At 33.3% G+C, this 21319-nt stretch overlaps 1 protein-coding gene across 1 annotated transcript in view; it reads right to left on the reverse strand.

Annotated features, from left to right (window-relative positions):
- Positions 1-20758, reverse strand: part of LOC132752129 (uncharacterized) — a gene marked incomplete at its 5' end in the record, with an annotated part of 60697 nt that extends 39939 nt beyond the window's left edge. Inside the window, 22 exons of the mRNA XM_060742413.1 lie at positions 1013-1130; positions 2018-2171; positions 3890-3981; positions 4399-4497; positions 5394-5567; positions 5923-6154; positions 6967-7073; positions 7715-7804; positions 8245-8391; positions 8939-9110; positions 9673-9838; positions 10784-10981; positions 11373-11496; positions 12820-12932; positions 13320-13479; positions 14174-14305; positions 16082-16621; positions 17280-17455; positions 18122-18298; positions 18933-19029; positions 19593-19651; positions 20574-20758. Coding sequence (XP_060598396.1) covers positions 1013-1130; positions 2018-2171; positions 3890-3981; positions 4399-4497; positions 5394-5567; positions 5923-6154; positions 6967-7073; positions 7715-7804; positions 8245-8391; positions 8939-9110; positions 9673-9838; positions 10784-10981; positions 11373-11496; positions 12820-12932; positions 13320-13479; positions 14174-14305; positions 16082-16621; positions 17280-17455; positions 18122-18298; positions 18933-19029; positions 19593-19651; positions 20574-20758 — 3512 coding nt within the window. The remainder of the gene's footprint in view (positions 1-1012; positions 1131-2017; positions 2172-3889; positions 3982-4398; positions 4498-5393; positions 5568-5922; positions 6155-6966; positions 7074-7714; positions 7805-8244; positions 8392-8938; positions 9111-9672; positions 9839-10783; positions 10982-11372; positions 11497-12819; positions 12933-13319; positions 13480-14173; positions 14306-16081; positions 16622-17279; positions 17456-18121; positions 18299-18932; positions 19030-19592; positions 19652-20573) is intronic.
- Positions 20759-21319: the final 561 nt, after the last annotated feature.

Below are 21319 nucleotides of genomic sequence, written 5' to 3' on the forward strand. Positions count from 1 at the left end.
CACAAGTGTTTTGTGTCAGGTAACCAGATATTGCTCTAGTGCTTTGGTAATATCTGTGTGTTTGTAATCGGTACTTCAGGCTCCGTGATGCTTCTGGTAGTTTTCATTATTTTACGGTTATCGGTAGGATAATGGAAGGTATCAGTGGTTGTCAGCTGGTACTTCAGGCTCCGTGATGCTTCTGGTAGTTTTCATTATTTTACGGTTATCGGTAGGATAATGGAAGGTATCAGTGGTTGTCAGCTGGTCCGTGTTGATGTACTATTATTTTGGCTCCGTGGCTTTGCCGGTACCCGATATTATTATATGGTTATCCGTACGGTTATGGAAGGTGTCGGTCTTTGTCAATTAGTTCGTATTGGTATATCAATAAGACACTGGTAAACATAAGTGACTAGTATTCTGTTAATGTTTGACAATCTGTTGGTCAATTAATATGACTAACATTTTCGTTTTGGCCTCCTTCCGGTCGGCATACGTTTTTTCCCAAACTAAAACCACGTTGGTTATCCACGTTGTTTTTCTCGAGTGGCCATAATTTCCCAAAACATAAATACAAACTTGAATTTATTTTCTAAATAGTAAACATTTTATAAATGTACCATGTTGTTGTTTTCTCTTTTTCTGGTAACAAAATAAACAACATATTGTCAGATACCGTAAAATCTGAAATATTTGTGAATGGTTTAATTTCACTAATTTAGCAAACTGAAGATTTTTCAGGAAAGACATTAACACATACCATTAACACACTATCGAAATAGCATATAAGGTTAACAGAACTGAAATAGTAATTTGTAATTACTTTAACTGGCCATTAAGTCCAAAATGTTGATTTTGCAAAATTTGGTACTTGCAAAAATATCTGACTTTACATGCAGCCAGAGCATGTTCTTACAAGAGCCATGCTGGAATTATCACTGTTTGTAAAGGGGAATAATTATATAAAACTCTATATCCAGTGGAATTCAATCTTGATTTAAAATCAAGTTTTAAAAACATAAAAACTTACCTTGAAGTTGTGCCATTGAAATCCAGTGGAAGTATTTATAGCACTGTATAAAGGGTGCCTTCATATCAATAGCCCTCTGTATCAGTTTAGCATTCAATAAGTCTGGTTCCAATGCTCCCTGTAAACAGATTGACAATTCTGATAAACTCGACTTCATATAAAAAAATAAAAAATTTCTGTCATATCTTCATTATTTTGGAGATTTATTGCAACGCTTATTTAGGTTTATATCCTTACAAAATGAAGAGTTAATTAATTATTCTCAGTGCTTGACAGTAAGAAAAGGGACATAACTATGTAAAAAGCTAACTCAGATTTATGAGACCTGTGTCCATCATGTAAGATAACTACAGAGAACAAGTGTGTGAAGTTTCAAAACATTCCCTTCAGAAGTTATGGAGATACCAACATGCACACAAAAACTTAACCAAAATGTGATGTTGAGGCCAATGCCGATGCCTGGGTGCATAAAATAACTCTCCTTATTCTTCAGTTCTTTGAGTATAAAAACAGAAGACCATTCTCTAAATGCTTCCTTATCACAAAATTTTACTGGTCTTCAAAATGAAAATGTATTCCCTCTGACCCTTACATTTATTTTTCAGATATCTATTTATTTTTCATACTGTTTTACAATTTTATCAAAGGCTGTAAGATTATATTAACTAATCTGCAAACAAAAGTAAATTTATATTCGGCCATATAAACTTTAAATGTTTCTATAAGCTCAAATATTACAACACAATCAAACTAAAATAAATTCTGTATCAACAGTTTAAAGTCAGTATAATAAAGCTGTGACAGGGTACAACTGCTTTTTATTAAATAAATTTGTGGCAGCCATGTACATACATGTACATAATTTAAATGTTATGGTTACCCAATGAAAATCAATGCTACAATCATGCAGAGATATAAAGTATGCACAAGTACATTGTGTTTACTAGCACTTTGACTGATCATGTAAATTTTTTTATTCAAACAAAGTGGTACAATATACAATACCTCTTTTGTAACACAGTCAGGACATGGTAAGAACATATCGTAGGATACTCCATTAAATGATTCCTCTATGATGCTCTCGAATACTTCATGGATCAGAAACAGTACGTTCTCCGGTCTCGGGCCTTGTACAAACACTACAAGCTCTTTGTTATCACTGTAAAATATGGTATGTTATAATTTCTAAAACATAATTCCATGCTCAGTATGCTATGATTTGACTGTCTATTTAAGATAAGCAACAATATTTCAGTCATATGCTAGTACAGTTTTTCTGTTGTTGTTTCTTTATGTTGATTTCAATGCATTTTTAGTCATATCTGGGCAATTGATTCATTGGCTTTCCTTTATAACTAATCAGAAATTACTGATTTTTCTGTAGGAAATCTGCTGTGGTCATAGTATTATTTTTACAATAGGTTTATCTCTTAGATTTGGTTTGCTAAATTGCTAATCATGGTCATGCAACTACATAGTTAGGTGAAGAAGCAGGCGCTTGTTTTGGTTGAGTCTATTATGTTTTGTTTAGGGGGTTGAGTTGTCATACACAAATTTACAATTTATATGCATTTATTTTTTTCCAATGATTGTTATTATCTTAAATGCTTGTGGGATTGTTGTTTTATCAATTCATTTGTAAATAAGATTGTTATATGTCTATTAACGGAATAATTTTAATGAACACGAAATTAGTTCACACCTACATGTGTATTGGTAACGTGATGGTTAAAGCCAATTAAAGCACGTCAATATTATTATACTCAGGCAGAGAAAAAGTGTGCAAAGAGTAAATCGATAATCTTTATGTGGCCAGCAAACTTTGAATTGCAAGTATTTTTTCATATCTTTTCGGCAGGATAAACTGTCCGAGGATTCGTATCGTAAAATGGCTGCCATTTACAGTATCAAGTGATTATCCCAAGCACCACCGCGACTTAGCGCGGGAATTTTAATTATAGCTAACCTCGGCGTGTATACCTTTTTCATATTTTATTGTAATAAATATTTACAAACTGTGTCTTTTGGGTTTTTTTTTATCAATATATAACCAATAATGATGTTAATGTGAATAAATAATCATATCTCAAATCTTTGACTATGATTTACAATGAAATTCTACCTTAAGTGTATTAAAAAGGTTTTAATTTCCTGTAATTTTATTTTGTGATTATGCTTCAAAGCAGTCAATTGACCGTGAATTTTCTTTTCATATTTTGATTTCCTTGAAATCATTTTTCTCATCTGAAGGCATGCAACTTTAATATGGTGATACATTAATTACATTCCATGAAAATGTTTAAAGATATAAAATATCTCATGACATGTTTGTTCATTTTACATTTCACCTTTAATTCAGCAAACATAAAGCCTTCACAAAAAGTAGTATGCAATCATACCTATATTACATACGAATGTATGTAATATTTTTCTTGTTTACAAGTGACAGACTACCACAGTTGACTCCACTTATAACAAACATGCTTATAACAAATTATTGTTAATAGTAAACTTAATCTGAAATCCCTGGCCAATTCCTTTTATATTTTGTATGAAACCACATTGCTTAGTATGTACTCACTTAAAACGCAATTTTGGCTATCGAAAACCATTTTTTCAAGTCCAAAATGGCGAAAAACATGTAAATTTCATTGGTAAAAAAAACTGTTATAATTGAAATAACGGGATGTGCTCGATTAAAGATCAGGACATAAATACTACTATCCGATAACTTCGTGTACAATAAATAAAATGCATGTGCATAATATTTTGTTCAATTAAAAGTCCTGCATAAAAGTACTGCTGCCAGTAAAATACCGATCACACAAGCAGCAGGTATGGTCTTTTCATACAAATGTGAATCATGGGAAAACTTACGCTTGTTTTATAAGAGCAAGATGTTTGTTTTTACTGAGCAATGAACCCTTCTTCCATACCATCTTACCATCTGAAAACTGGAACAGTCTCACCTGAAAAAATAAAATAAAAGTTTATATAACTGTGTTGAATAAGTCTTAATAAAACATAATATATAAAACATATTTCATAAATCAAGTATTGAAATGTAGGGAGTCATAATTTTCTTTTAATTTGACATGCTCATCCTTGCACTGTTTTGTTTTTATATACAAGAGTGAAAAGCATTTTTACAAGAAAACTATTTTTAAAATCATACTAAAAAGGGGCTTAGTTAGTAAGTCCTGTATTTTCAAAACTAATGATTTAGTTATTCTCGCCTTAAAGCCCTGTTTTAGAGAAATACGTATGAAAATCATTCTTAACTTAAAAAAAATTATGAGAAAAATTCTTAAAAATTATACCAAAAAAGGGGGAGGGGGCAAAAATAAGTGTGTTCTGTAACTTCAAATGATTTTGATTTTTCTCACCTGAGCCCTGTTGAAGAGTCCCGAAGGAAGGTAGGTAAACCTGTATACCATCTTAGTTTCTCTTACACCCTCCTGATCTTTTACACTCGGCCATTTTAACTGTATAACAAAATTTATACACCAATCATTATTATCACAGAGGAATTTTGTACAAATTCATGTTTGTTAGGTCGGATTTTTATTCACACCATCATTATGACAACTTTTCAGCTTTACTAGTGGAGGAAGACATAAGGTGCCCTTCCATGAATTAATTACCCTGCGTGATTCTTGTTCCATTTACAAGATCAAACTTTTAATCCCACTACAATCAAGTTAACTCCCTTTGTGACTTCTCATAGCATTTTATACAATGGCGTAATATAGATAAACTTCAAATACAAATATAAAATATCTAGAAAGAAAAAGAATGTTATTTAAATATTTCACTGATTAATAAAAATAAATGTATTGGAATATATTTTAAATTTTAAGAGACATAATTATGTTCAAGATAAATAAAAACAGATACCTTAATAGTTGTTCCTTTATAACTATGGTTGATACATAGGAAAACATAATATGAGTTAGATAAAAAACAAAAAAAACAACAACAAGAAATGTGTTCATAGGACATGGATACCTCCACAATTCCACTCTTTTGTCAGTCTAAGGACAATAGTGGGGGATATAAAAATTCTGGCCAATACAAAGTATTTCTGAAAAAATATGAGCCGCGTCACGACAAAACCAACATAGTGAGTTTGCGACCAGCATGGATCCAGACCAGCCTGCGCATCCGCAGTCTAATCAGGATCCATGCTGTTCACTATCAGTTTCTCTACTTGTAATAGAGTTGGTAAGCGAACAGCATGGATCCTGATCAGCCTGCACGGATGCGCAGGCTGGTCTGGATCCATGCTGGTCGCAAACGCACTATGTTGGTCGCAAACGCACTATGTTGGTTTTGTTGTGACGTGGCTCAATTATAAATAAAGTAAGTAAACAGTTCGTACATCTTCAGGTGGTTCCCCTGGTAACAGACATGGAACAATATTAACTGGTTCCTTGGGAAGTGGAAATGTCAGATCAAAGTCTTCAGTCAGCCGAAGCAACCATTCATGTAGGTCAACATCATATTCCTTCCATACAGTAGGAATATCACTGTGCAGAAATCTACCATTGTTTTTCTGTAAAAAAAAGTACAATAAAATCATGCTTTGCAAAAATTGCATATGTAACTGCTTTTGTAGGACTTAACACAAGCTACCTTTTTAGAAGCTTTGTACAACAAGACCTGCCAACTTCACAGCATGGTTCACTTTTGAAATGAACAGCTTTGACAGTTTCTGAGAAAACGAATCTTGCCATAAAAGTAAACAATCCCCAAATGCTGACAAGCAGGTCATGACAATTGCATCATTTTTAAAAAATGGAGCAAATAATATGTTCAAAACCATGCAAGGAGGACATAATAAAGTAATAGTCCTCAATGTGTATTGGAGACTTATTTAAATCACAAAATGACATTTCAAACAGTTTTACCTGTATAGGTGAGTCTTGTGCTGACACAACACAGGCCATAACATTAACTATCCACTGTGGATTGATGACTACATAGTCCCTCAAGAAATCGTTATCAAAATACTGAACAGTACCCAGATCGTGTAGAAGTTGTATCGCCATACGTACGTCTTTCTCATCATATATACCTTGCTCCATTGCGTAACTACGGGCAACCTCCCACTTAATATAGTTCTTCTTTGTGAAACGTTCACTTAAATAATCAACATATTATAATATAATATAAATATTTTAAAAATACGTCATAATTGTTCATTTAATTCTTTGATTCTCTATCTGTGGTTAAATTGCACATTTCATGTACTGGTGTGGATTTTTTCAATGTAAATATGAACAAACTCTACATCAAACTATATTTTTTGCAAACCCTAAGTCTGAGTCTTTGAAGCAGCTTTCCAATTTTTTTAACATTTTTCTAGCGTTTCAGATTCATAATTATATTTCAAACTGTGTACATCTGTAAGATGAAAATACAATATTGTCTAACCTAAAACTAAAGGAAAACTAATTCTATGAACTGTGTAATTTCTGAGGAGCAGCCAACTGTAGTGCAGACAGCAAAATTTCTTCCCAATGTAAGACTTAACAATATCTTATTTAACCTTTATAGAACAACGCATTAGCAGAAAAAAATCTTTTTCTCTCTGCTTTGCTGTGCAGTCAGGCTTTAGTATTGTTCATTTAAAACATACACACTTTATACTTGCTTAGTAAACTTCTTTTATAATGAATGTTTGATAATTCATTTATTTATATAACATAAGAATAGCATTGGTGATATTGTCAAGTTCCTCTACCTCTCAACACAGGCAATTGTTGGTTCATGCCCTACTTGTTTCACAACCACATAGCTTCATATGATACCAGCACTGGTTATAACCATGCAGCTGACTCAACGTTAATTTATATAAGTTTTCTGAGCATGTTTATAAAGAAATCGAAAATAAAATAATTTGCTTAAACTTGTAAATCTTGTTGGGTTACATATAAGTATTCATGACTTACGCAATAATTCTTCTCTCGAAGTTGAGCCACACTTGAGGGATTTTCTCTCCCATGTAACCTTGTTGTAACGTCACATCTAACAGATTGTTCTGTAATGCTTCAATACCCTGAAAATTACAAAAAAACCAACAAGTTCTTAGATGTTAGCAGAAAACAACATACAAATAGCAATCTGATTGCAGTCATTGTTTTGTTGGAGGGGGAAAGGTGTCTTCACATTATGTAGAAAATTTCATAAAAATAGAGAATACACGGTTGATGTCGAAATGGAGAAGGTTTATCAGGTGAGCAAGAAAGTGTATCTTGGCGAGCTTTAGCGAGCCAAGATTCACTTTCGAAGCGAACCGGATAAACCTTCTCCATCCCCACATCAACCATGTATTTGATTTATCCTGCTTTTAATCATGTTTTTAGAATAATAAAATGGTTTCATTCTTACTTTTCCCCGATAACATAGCATCTCTATGTAGTTTTGTTTTGCTGCTAAACAGTTGACGTCATCATATGACGTAATGATTGGAGATAGATAAGTTTATCCGACAAGGCTTTATCTAGCTGATAATATAGACAGTAGCAGGATAAAAGAACTTAGAAACCAAATATTTCAGAAATCAGTCATTAAATGATGAAACTATGAGAAGGAGTGTGATATATAATGGCTAAAAGAAGTAATATAAGGAAAAAGTAATTTGGTGGAAATTTTGAGCAATACAACAAAATAGTAGTGATGTATATAAAACAAACTTACAGTGCCTTCAATAGCACTAACTCTGTGGAAACTAGCAATTTGTGGATACCTCTCAATCAATTCTTTCTCCGGAATTTCAGCTTTGGGAATCTGTAAAATTATTTACTTAATATACATTCAGCCAAAGGTAATTTTAACCAAGAATCAGTAAAAAAGAAAAAAAAACACATATGCATATACAGAACTTTACCATGCTTATTCCAAATACAATATAGTATCACATCAAATTCTTATGTATAATAAGTCACATTATGTGTTTTATACTTGAATACCAGTCAAAAAATCGAAACAAAATGATCAATGTCAGGGCAGCTTTTTGAGACTTAGTTTCCTTGGTTAATTTTCAATGATGATATATAAAAAATAATTGCATTTTGATGTGTAAAGTGTCTTTTTATTAACTCAAATCAACAAATTAAGTTGATGATTTTTATCATTTAAACTTTGTAGCTTCATAGCTACATGTGTATGTTTGTCTAAATTCATCTACTGGGTATAATCAAATTCTGACTGAAAGGGAAATAACTCACCAGATCACACTGTGTTCCGACAACTATGATTGGTGTTCCTGGTGCGTGACAACAAATAGAACTGAGCCAGAAATCGAGACCTGCATGCTCGTAACCTTGTCTCATACTCCATAGCAACAAGTAAACCGCTCTCTTGGAGAGGAAAAACTAAAACACAAATAAAATATATGCTATACATGTATTTAACATGCTGTTGAACGCAAAACAAAAATTATATTAAAATTGACATTATAAAATCTGTTGAAACCACAGACTACTTGTCATAGATCTAAAAACTACCTATAAAAGAAATTGAATTCAATTGAAACTGTATGCAAAATTGAAAAAAAAAATAGTGTGAAAACAAGAAATGATTTATTTTTTTATGTGCTTCATAAAAGTTTTGGTTTTTAATTAAGATCTGAGTAATATTCAATACTATTTGTACTGTACTACCATGTGGTTATAACAGAAAATGAGATTTGTACCTCTTTATTAATAGTGCTTCCATTGATGTGCCTTTCTGATGATGTGCTTTATATAATAAATAAAGCTAACATGTGGTTTTGAAAAATTAAATGTTGTCTCTATTCCATCATTTGTATGATAATTCTACATGGATTAAACAATTAAGCAGATATGTGCATCAAGATAATGTTTATACCATCAATGAAGTTCTGTGCCATAATTTTTGCTATAATTTCTTGTGTTATACCTGATGCGTGTTATAGTACACAGCCTGTCCCGCAAAATCCCATGTACTGTATGTGACTTCCTGTCCCTCACTGTTGGAGACGGTCCATGGTACAATATCAATACCATCTGTAGGAATTTCCTTCTCGGTTCCCTGAGTCTTCTTTTTGTCGCTCATCAAAGCTCGTAACAAACTATAGGTAACATACATAATAAACATAGATGATATAATAACTTCAAATGATGGTGATCATTCTATGAAGTTTTAAGGCTCTGTTGGATTTCAATTAAATATTGTTCCAATCAGGACAAGACCATTAAATATTAATCAACATGTTAATTTTCATATTGTTTCAGAAATATTTTCTTTGCAGATTAACAGTAAAATGATATTTTTCCTTAGAAATAATTCATACAATTAAAGTGTTCAGCTGTGAAAACATATACATTAAACATCTTTGAAAAATTAAAATGTCGACAATTATAGCAGTGATAAAGTTTCAGACAACATTTTATAAGTCGTAACTATATTACAAAACATTTGATATGAAACAAAAAGTAAAAGTAGAACACAGTTCGTTTCAAGGGTAGCAAAATCGATTGTTCGTATTAAACAGTCAAGGATGTCCCACAGGCTATTCTGACAAATGAATTTATAACTATCATACACACAAGTAAAGAAGTGTTCGGAATAAAACAAAAAACTAAGTCAAAATCAGAAATTTCCTGTTCTGAATGTTGGGCAGATGACATTACCTTGTTTTACCAGCTCCTCCTAAACCGACCACCATGAGTTTGGTCCGGCGACATTCTGTAAAACCTCCAGCCAGTCTCTTTAAATAGGCTTTCACTGACTGGAAACCACGGCCAACAATTTCAGCCGGTGGGGTACGCAGCATTGGACAGCTTGTAAGACTAATCTCTACAAAAGTAACACAATTTTTGTGTGTTTAAAAGTACCAAACTTTCAAAGTTTAAAATCTAATCTAAAGATTATCAAATACTCTTCAAGCAGCACCCTTCCAGATATGTGTTTTCTTTTTTCTTTTAAACCTTTATAATGGTTTGTATGACTAAAATAAGATAAATTATAACAATGGATAAATGTATTTTAGTGATAGTCAGGAGATACACAAACTCTAACACATCTATAAAGGTAATATTCTAGGTGTTATCAACTTTATAATCTTGGAATTCTCCATATGGTAACAAGCACACAAAATGCATGTTGGTAATTTCATGGGAGGTTATTCTCATCTTGGTATAAAAAAATCCCATGGGAGATTTTTTCTCCTCTGGGTTTAATAAATAATCCCATGGGAGATTTTTCTCCTCTCCATTAACTCTAGGTATAATAAATAATCCCATGGGAGGTTTTCTCCTCCCATTAATTAATAATCCCATGGGAGATTTTCCTTCTTTGGGTTTTAATAAAAAATCCCATAGGAGTTTTTCCTCCTTTGGGTAGTACTTTCTCAATCCCATCTTAGTTTTTCCTCCTCTGGGTAGTACTTTTTCCATTAATAAATAATCCCATGGGAGTTTTTTCTCCTCTGCATTGTACACTATCCATTAAAAAAATACCCCATGGGATTAAATTACCAACTTATTAAGAAAAAATTTAAGTAATATAAAATCATATTTAAATACTGCATAAAGAAACCATTTTTTGCAATACTTATGCAGATTACTGACTATCATTGTTTACGAAATGGAAAAGAAATGATTTAAAATAACTTGTGAGAGTGATTCTGTCACAGTTCAGACCTTTAGGGGAGATGGTAAACAGGGGTCCAGGGTTCGAGTCCCGGTCAGGCTGCATATTTTTCTTACCCTGTGAAATAGGAGGTGACTAAAATCAACTTACTTTGAATATTTGGCAAATGTCCAAGAGATCCTGGCAGGGACTCTAACAGTGGGTTATGACTGAGACCCAACAGTTTCAAGTTTGACAGGTTGTTGATAGCCTGTGGTACCATAGTGATGGCGTTGTATTCCAAATGAAGTTCAACAAGACTCTTCAAATTGAAAACCACTGGAGGTATACCACCAGTCACCTCATCATCTAAAAATAGAACAAATCTGTCATTTTTAATTCATACACATAAAAGAAATAAGAACAAAGACTTAAGCAGCTTATTTTTTGCGATGCTTAATAAATTTTTTTAACAAAAGTAGCATTATGTTCATGATCACATATAATGTACACTGTTGATGACACAACAAAATGCAGCAGCAGCAACAACAGCAATCACTTACATTTAAGGATCTATTATAACTTTAAAGCCAAGATGAGTAGACTTTTTTATTTTTGCCATGATCCGGAGTGAAAACTACCAACACCACCATAACAACTCCTTGTTACAGGAATTATATTAGAACCAACTTACAAAGTTGCATTACTTTCTATTATTTTTTTTATTATTATTGCATTATTAAGCCCAAAGATTACTCACTGATGTCTGTAATACCAAGACGAGGAACTTTGAAGAAGAATTCTAAATTTAGCGCTGCAATCTCCTCTTCATCCAGACTTCCATTGTGATTTGCATCAAATACACCAAAAAGCTTGTCTTTGTCCTGGCAAAAAAAAAAACACGCTCAATATGTATCCACTTATTTTATACTTGATGAGTTCCAATGTAACAATCAATATCAAGTTTTGTTAAAATAGAAAATTAAAAGGTATTTTTACATCTTTTTTTATCTCTTTTGCTGTCTTATTTTCTTCTTTTGGTTTTTGTTTTCAGTTATAGAGCAAATTCTGCAGAGTGATACTTTGTTCACCAATTATTTGAGTCGCGTCATGACAAAACCAACATAGTGCATGGATCAGTCTGATCAGGATCCATGCTGTTCGCTATCAGTTTCTCTACTTGTAATAGGGTTTGTAAGCGAACAGCATGGATCCTGATCAGACTGCACAGATGCGCAGGCTGGTCTGGATCCATGCTGGTCGCAAACCCATTATGCTGGTTTTGTCATGATGCGGCTCATTATACAACTATTTTCAATCATTCAATGACTATTTTACAATAACCAATTATTCAACAACTATTTTATAACAACCAATGATTCAACAGCTTTTTTTATAATAACCAATTATTCGAGAATTATTTATCAATAACCAATAATTCAATGACTATTTTACAATAACCAATTTTGTTTGTTTGTTTGTTTAATTTTACGCCTTTTCCCAACAGTATTTCAGTCATATAGGCGGGTAGTTTCCTAACCATCGTTCCTGGAGAGTTACACCAGTACTAGACTACAATAACCAATTATTCAACAACTATTTTAAATAGGGTTTAGCCATGACTATACAAAGCTATTATCCGCTTGCTTTTTAAAAAAATCACAAACACCATTCTGCACTTTGGTGATATTATAATTACAGTAAAATGTAAGCAATTTGATTGCTGATTACAAACACACCAGTTACAAGTTTTATACTCTACAACCAGATGAATGATTAGTTGGGAAAACATCAATTTTAACATGTTTTTGGTAAAATCTAGTCAATTAGTTCATCTCACCGACTTTCCTGGAAAAGTTACAAGAAATTACCAATTTCTCCTCAAATGACTATTAATTTCACATGATTTTGTGTATCAGCAGTGAAAAAGAAATCATCATTAGACTCAATGTCAGAGATCACTAGTCACAGAGAAATTGCAATTAAGAGGATCAAACAAGCATCCCTGCATTACAACTTCAATGCTTTCTATGTTTTGATCTCAGCAGGCAAGTCATACATGCCATATTCCCAGTTTTTTGACCTTGTTTCGTGATCTCCTGCCAAGGGATCGAAACCCTCCCCCCCCCCCCCTCCCGTCCCAACCCTCCTTTTTTCAAAAATCCAAATAAATGGGTGAATGAGAAATAAAGCAGCAAAAGACTTACATCGAATCCAAGCTTATAACGAATGTAGGGGTTCTGACTATACCAGTGCTCAAACTGTGGGTGTGTTGTACGAACTGATGTACGTTTTCCTTCAAGAATAAGCAGCGGGCACCCTAAATCCAAGAATACACAGCAAATCATATATTTACACAGATTGATAATAGAACAGCATAGAAAACGCACAGAATGGCACAGAACAGAATAGCATAGTAAGAACAGCATACCATAGCATAGCATAGCATTACATAGCATAACATAGCATTGCACACTTAAGTGTTGAATGCTATCCATTCATATAGAATTCACGCTTACTTTTGTGTAGTTCCAGGTATATGAATACATATTGTGGTACATCTTTCATTTTATTAGTATACTGTAAGTTTCTGATACGTTTTAGATAGATAATTATCGTTCTGATGAAGCTATCAAACGAAAGGCATAAATAAATTTTGAAAATATAATTTACATGTTATTGTCAGACTTTTTTAACATTTCTTTACCTTGTAAACTAAGAAATGTGAGTTTTTTCAGTTTCTGTAGAGCACCAGGAAGATCTGTGATTGGATTACGACAGAGGTCAAACTCCTTTAACTCACTCAGTTGACCTATCTCTTCTGGTAACTTGTCAATCAACAGCCCACATAAGGAGAGTTTACTCAGCTGAAATGAGACAAAATTTACCATTAACCCTACTTATGAAGCACAATAAGACAAATTTTACCATTAACCCTACTTATGAAGCACAGTAAATGTTAAAAGAACTCCACTGTGATCCAAAAGCCTAAAAACATAAAATTTGAATTTCTTACATACATGTATATCAGCTGGGGTACTTCAAACAGAAATATATTGATGTTCAAAGCGTTCCACAAATTTAGTAGGGTCAAATTAATAAGCATTTTATTTTAAATTACTTACTAAATGCTTGTTTTCAAAGATGAGATGTCTTTTTATATTACAATATATCACTTGCACACAGTATATCACATGATAACATAAAATGCATCAAATAAGAAGGAAATTTAACTATTTTTAGAAATCAATTTTTCTTAACAGACAATGTCAATAAATCCTTTGAAAATCTTTGAAATCCAATGCTCTAAACAGGGATTATGCGCTTATCATGCAAAGACAAGTGAGTACTTCAGAATTCCTCTCTACAATAATTCAGTTCAATGGGGGGACAAAGTTGACATTTAGAGTCATCTTGACTCAAGCAACACCTTAATTCAAGCAAGACCTCAATTAATCAATTAGGAAATGTTTATATCAATTAGGAAAAGTTTATATCAATTAGGAAATGTTAATATCAATTAAGGAAATGTTATTTTTAATTAGGAAATGTTATTTTCACCTTGCTCTCTGTTGGCCACTGTGTTGGTAATGTTTTCACCGGAAGGTTCGAACACAGCAATGTTTCAACATTCTTCCCCATGAAGATGTCATCTGGCAGTTTCTCCATGGCAACATCATATATTTCAACATACTGAAAATTTGAAAAATAAACATACCCTTTGCTGCCCAGAATTTTACCAACTCTTTCATGTCACAAAACATAATTATTAAAAAGTAAGCAGTAAAATGTAATAGAATATTAAGTATAACCTTCACCTTTTTAACTGTCAAACTGGGATCTGCTCCTGACACTTCTTCACAATATGTCACCAAAAAATGGGTCAAAGACAGAAAAGGCCAGGTTGCATATGTATACAAAATATCATGAGGCTGTGATGTTACTTAAATTTTGGACCACTGACCAATGATGTTGAAAATTTAACTAAGTTGTTACACCGGAAGTGAATGAGCAACAGACCTGAAATAGAATCCCACAATATGGGACCACATGTAAATGCTGTGACCCACAAGAGGCTGTGGTAAGTAGTTGCTGAGAAAACTGTTACAAAAATTTCCTACTAATTTTACCATTAATGTTGAAAATTTAATTAAGTCGGCAAACAGGAAGTGGATGAGCGACAGACCTGAAATCGAATCCCACGTTATGGGACTACATGTTAATGCTGTATGCCAAATATCAAGAGGCTGTGATATGTAGTTGCTGAGAAAACTGTTGCGAAAATTGCCTAATATTGACCATTAATGTTGAAAATTTAACTAAGTCTGGAAACAGGAAGTGGATAAGCGACAGACCTGAAATCAAATCCCACAATATGGGACCATGTTGTAATGCTGTATACCAAATATCAAAAGGCTGTGATAAGTAGTTGCTGAGAAAACTGTTACGAAAATATCCTACTATCGACCATTAATGTTGAAAATTTAACTTAGTCGGCAAACAGGAAGTGGATGAGTGACAGACCTGAAACCAAATCCCACATTATGGGACTACATGTTTATGCTGTATGCCAAATATTAAGAGGCTGTAATAAGTAGTTGCTGAGAAAACTGTTACGAAAATTTCCTACTAATTTGACCATTAATGTTGAAAATTTAACGAAGTTGGCAAACAGGAAGTGGATGAGCGACAGACCTGAAATCAAATCCTTTATTATGGGACCACATGTTAATGCTGTATGCCAAATATCAAGAGGCTGTGATAAGTTACTGCTGAGAAAACTGTTACGAAAGTTTTTTTCCCTGCCCGCCCGCCACCCGCCGTCCGCCCGCCGCCCAACATTCACCATACTATAACCCGGGTTTGCACCTGTGCAACCCCGCCAATTTCAAAATCCATCCATGAATGACAGGAGTGATAGCTGAACACTTTTATGAAATCATCATAAAAGTCTAATATAGAGTGGGTGACCTTGACCTTTAAGCAGCAAATTTGTTTTGCACTTTTTAAGTACCACTTACAAAAGCGAAGCTATTTTAAAATTTGTCAATGAATGGCAAAGATATGAACAGGACAAGTCTAATAATGCACTTTCCAAAACATCTATGGAAATAAATTTTAAAATATGTGCAGGAATGCCAGAATTGTTGACTGGACACAGACATCTATGCATGAAAAATTTCCATGAAAGTCAAAGTGTGACGTTGACCTTTGATCCTTGGGTCTTATACTAATATGCAACTTATTGTTTCATCATGTTACACATGGTATGCAAAATCATTTCAAAATCCATCAACAACTGACGCAAAGTGTGGATGAGTAGATGCCACAAAAATAATATGCCTTCCCCCAACTTTGGAATTGGGGAGTGGGCATTGAAAAAAACTGGGTAAATAAAGTACAATGTTTTAACATAGACATCATAAATGATGTAAAATTTACAGAATATTAATGCTATTTTTGACTTACCCTCAGTTTTTTTGCTGAACCAATGCCTTCCGGAAGCTTCTTGAACTTGGACATAATTGTACCATACTCCCCGAGTTTGAAATGTATCAAATTTGCAAATCGCTTGAAAAAATCCTCTGGTAGCTGCTTCAACTCTTCATGACACCATAAAAATAAGGTCACATGATCAATATATGGCTCGAAGAACTGATACTTGAATTCTACTTCATCTTTGAAATAGAGATTTTCGTTATCACTAATCCCATAATTCATCAGATGTGCTTTACATATTGCAAAATCTCCCTTTTGAATGAGCACGTGGGGGTCAAACTGCTGAGCTTGAGTAAGTTGCACAAGATATTTATCCTCATGTTGAATAGCTCTACGTACGTCGCGAACTTCGCTCATCTGTGAGTACTGTATGCCACCCCATGATGCCGCATATATCCCACACAGCGAGGTATATGTCTGCAGCATGTTGTATAGAACCTGTTCTATTTGTTCGCGTGAAAATTTTCCCGAGTCATCAGGTATCATCTTCTTATAAGAAGGCAGGTACAGCTGAAATAAATCAAGTTTTTGATTTACCTGAAATTTATCCTACTTAATTTCTTAAATGGACTTGTCCATCTTCAATTTTTGGAACTGTCCATTATTAGTTTTGAGGATAACAAGACAGAAATAGAAAGTAAGACAGCCAACGGTATAGAGTATGGTGAAACTGCACAAATGTGTAGGCTTGCTTGGCTCTATACTGGTGACAAAGGCTGCTCATGCTTATTCTCTATGGTTACCCAATATGAGTTTATAAGACCAAATTGAAAATACAGCAGGGTGGCTTTAAGCCTGTTCATAGAGGACTGTTCTTAACGCATGGTACCATTCCCAAGTCCACTGGTAAAGATTTATCCGGAGGTATCCCAGGAATGTCCACATAATGTAAGGCTAATTTTAGCGGCATCTCAAACAAGGTTTGATCATGGTTACCCAATATGAGTATATAAGACCAAATTGAAAATATAGCAGGGTGGCTTTAAGCCTGTTCATAGAGGACTGTTTTTAACGCATGGTACCATTCCAAAGCCCTAGGGCTATATCAGAAAATTTCGAAGAAACATTGTAAGTATCAGAAAAAAATCTAAAGTCTGCAGTAGGATCTGAATATGGATCTTCCAGCATTATAAACTATATGCTGTATTTGTTAACCAGATATACATACCTTGGTGGCTATAAGAGCAACATAGGTCCACACGTTCAGACCTTCTCCAAATAGGACGTCCACTGGTAAAGATTTATCCGGAGGTATCCCAGGAATGTCTACATAATGTAAGGCTAATTTTAGCGGCATCTCAAACAAGGTTTGATCATGGTAACCTGAGGACAGTAACAGCTCATCTGGAAGGCATAAAAAATTAGAATTTAGAAAATGTTATTATCATGTAACTTTTGAAGGAACTCCACAAGAATTTAACCAACTTTCTCCACAAGGTACTGTTAACTTCTCCACATAAACAACTTGAAACCTGTCTGCATATTTTACACAACAAATGGCATTTGACATATTATATTGAACAAAATTTATAAAAAAAAAATAAACAAATGCTGCATTTAAGATTCATACAAGCAAACTAATCTTTATTATTCCTGGGTTTTTAAGTCTTGTATTGGATATTATAGTAATTTCAGATACAAGAGGTTGAACCATTAACCTTCTTAAAGCTAAATTGATAGCTATCTTGCACAAAAGAATCAAAAGTTTTTGTAAGATCAAAAATTCCTTGCAAGATACTCCATTGTGAGGGGGCAATGAATCTATTCAGTGATTCTTCACCTTTTAAAACAGAGGTCTATAAAAGGTCTCTTCCCAATCAAAATTTTCTTTAAAAATCATTCAGTTTTCCCAAAAATCTGGACTTAAACCACTGTTTTCTTCCCAAATAAGCAATTTGTGCAATATTTTTATCCCAAATTTAAGTGCATGGCTTAATTAGGCCTCCTCCCAATTAAGTTAGAAAAACCACTGCTAATGTTGCCATTTCAGATATAAGAAAACATACTTACTCTCGGCAAAACACAGTCTATGGACGGACACGTTGGAGAACATCTGTTCCGGTTGAGGATAAACCAGTTTTGACTGGGTTAACTGACTCGGTAAGAACGTAAACAAGTGCCCATTGTAACTCTCTGGGTACCAATGCATCAAGTTCTTTGCTGCCTGTGCAATGTTGTGTTCCTGCACTGAAATCAAATAAAAGTAACTGAGTGTACTCACTGTAATATTTTTTAACTTTAGCCCTTATCCTGCTGACTTTGTGTAATGGATTTGCCCTGTTTTGAGTTTGGGACAGTCAAGTTAAAGTTAAAAGGATTTCAGCATAAAAACACCAAAAAGCTATGAAAAGTATACAAAAATGTGCAGATAATAAATCTGTGCAGACTTGTTTGGATCTATACTGGTGGTAAAGGCTAATAACTTTTGGTTACTGCAGGTCAAATGTTAAAAACACATTGAATGTATCCCTTTTCTCTATTTGAGGGTTGGATACGAAATTTGACACATTTGGCTAACATGCAATAAACATATGAAGTGACATCAGTTTGCTTTACAAACATACAAACATAGATCATTTAAGCACACTATTGTTAGCATTACACTATCAACGCACCTACTTTTTAATGGTAAAGCATTCTTATTTTGGATATGTGATAAATATAATATTATATACATGTAGATTCAATACTTAATTAATTGAGCTCATTGAATAAAGGAATATTATGCTTATTTAATGTCAATATTATGTGAAATGTGTTGTAGTGTTGTTTTAATATTGTTTGTCTGAAGTTAACATAAAAATTGTTATTGTAAACTTACCTGTTAATCTGGTAAACACCTGTGAACAATCAGCCATGGATTTCAGCATGTTGGCCTTCCATTCAGGGTACAATGCTGGCAATGCCTTCTTAGCTCCCTGTAAACAAGTTGTTCAAAATTTAATATGCCCTTCACTTAGGAATTGTGTATGAGCACATCTGAATGTGTTACATTGAAAAAAATAGTGATAACAATACAGCAAAACCTTTATTGAGCTGCCTTCTGTAGAGCATTGACATCTTTACAACAAAAGCGCCAATTCTTACCAAAGTTAGACTTTTATAATAAACCTAACCTTCAAAGGTACAATCTCAACAAAAACTAAAATGAAATTATAGTCATAATCAAATCATCATAGTCAACATCATCATGCTTTTTAAATCACCCTTCATCCATCATCATCACCCTTATCATCATCATCACCATCACCAAGTTGTCATCATCATCATCATTTGTCATCATCATTGTATAAAACACCAGAGACTCAAACCAGACATTGGTTAGTGCTTGAGTAAATGCATTGGACCTAAATGGTCTTTCCTGATTGCTAAAAAACAATTTAGAATGTGTCATATAATCTCAACAATATTACTCAGATTAAACTTTTATGTAATGTAGTAAATAAGTGGATTGAAGAGCAACTTGTAAAAGTGGTTTTACCTCAGATAGAAGGTATGGTGGAGCATTGACAAACGTCCTGGTGAGATTTGATGGCGTGTCTGAAATAAATGAAAGTATGTACAAGGAGTATGCTTTGATCTTCAGGATAATAAAAGATTTATGTCATCACTAAACATAAAGCCAGACAAGCCTGCAAAACGAAGAAAAAGCAGTATCAATGGTCCTAAAAAAGCTATGTTATGTAATAAAGAAGATTTCTACCCATATCTGATATATCTGTTATAGGCAACAACTAAAAACTAGAAACAATGATCACTTACTTATGTCCATTGTCTTACAGATGTACCTTGTCCTCATAATGAAGTATGCCAAGAATAAGTACAATATCTTTCCTAATTTTTCAAAATTTTCTATCAATATTCAATTTTTACAAATCATCTAAGTCAAAAAGAGGCATAACTCCTAAAAATATTGCTTTCAGAATAGCATCTTGGGTCTTTATAATAATGACTGTTTGTTAACATAAAAAAAAATCCAAGTTTCCTGTAGATACCTTTATTAGTCTCAAATCATTTTAAGCAGAAAGTTGCCAAAGTTCTGTGTTAAAAAAGATACATACATGTTACTCAAAAAATATACAAGGGTTGTTTGATATGTTACTTGTTTTGTATAAAATCTCAAAAGCATATAACACAAATAAACATTACCTCCCTTCAAAATATTCCCCGCAGTTTGAAATACATAATTTCAATCTCTGAATCTATTTATAAAATGTGTCATGGCACACTGATTAAAGTAGACCTTTGAGGCACAGACTGATGACTGTAAAAAGAGTCTGCTGTCAGGATTTGTATTGACGACAAGATATCAACTTTTTAAGTTTTGGGAAAGGGAAAATTTGCCTCGGCTAAATCATGAAAATAAGCACAAGTCTGAAGGCATGCTGCTTTAAGGGTAAAATTATATTGCTCTGTCAAGTGAATAAAAAACCCTGAAAATTGTACACATAAAAAAACTCACTTCTTGTTTCATAAGGAATGACTACAGACTGATCATTGTCATATTCCGAGAAACTGAACGCAGATGATGTTGTCATCACACAAACAGTCAAGTTTGATGTTCGATCCTTAGGGGAGTACTCAAGAGCCAAACTTTTCCCGCCTGGGTATACCTCAACCACAACACATTCTGCAAATGCCTTCTCACTGAAATGTATTTACAGCCACAAATTGTTCAATGTGTAGTTGAAAAATATATTTGCTGATTTTTTTTAGTGAATAGGGAATATTACAATAAAAGAGGCAATTTTTAAAAAAATATTTTCATGAGCTCAAAAGCATAAAACACAAGTGAAAATATAAACAAAATTCTCATTGAAGTGGTATATGTTCCATGTTTACTAAAAGCAAACAATATATCTCAACTTGTTTCACACTATTTCCAATAGTTTTTCAATTAAATTGACATTATGCCCATCCAAATGTAAATTATGAGTGAGCAGGGAATTTTCTAAAAATAACTTGATGTTTTATGTAATTGTGTTCAATTTTAATTTTAACTATGAAAAAATAATCAATAATCCATGTGACTGACTAAAATTTCTATAAAAATATTGATTACGCTTAATTCTTAAAAAAGATGAGACAGTCTTTCTTAATTAAGGAAGTTTTGATATTGTATCACACACTTTTTTTCAGAATCAATCATTGGTCAATCACTATAATTATAGCCAATCTTTTCATCCTGACAGCGGAAAAATGAGCATA

Source organism: Ruditapes philippinarum, unplaced genomic scaffold (genome assembly GCF_026571515.1).
Source record: "Ruditapes philippinarum isolate M1 unplaced genomic scaffold, ASM2657151v2 ctg585_1_1_1_1, whole genome shotgun sequence".
In the NCBI taxonomy this organism is placed as follows: Eukaryota; Metazoa; Mollusca; class Bivalvia; order Venerida; family Veneridae; genus Ruditapes; species Ruditapes philippinarum.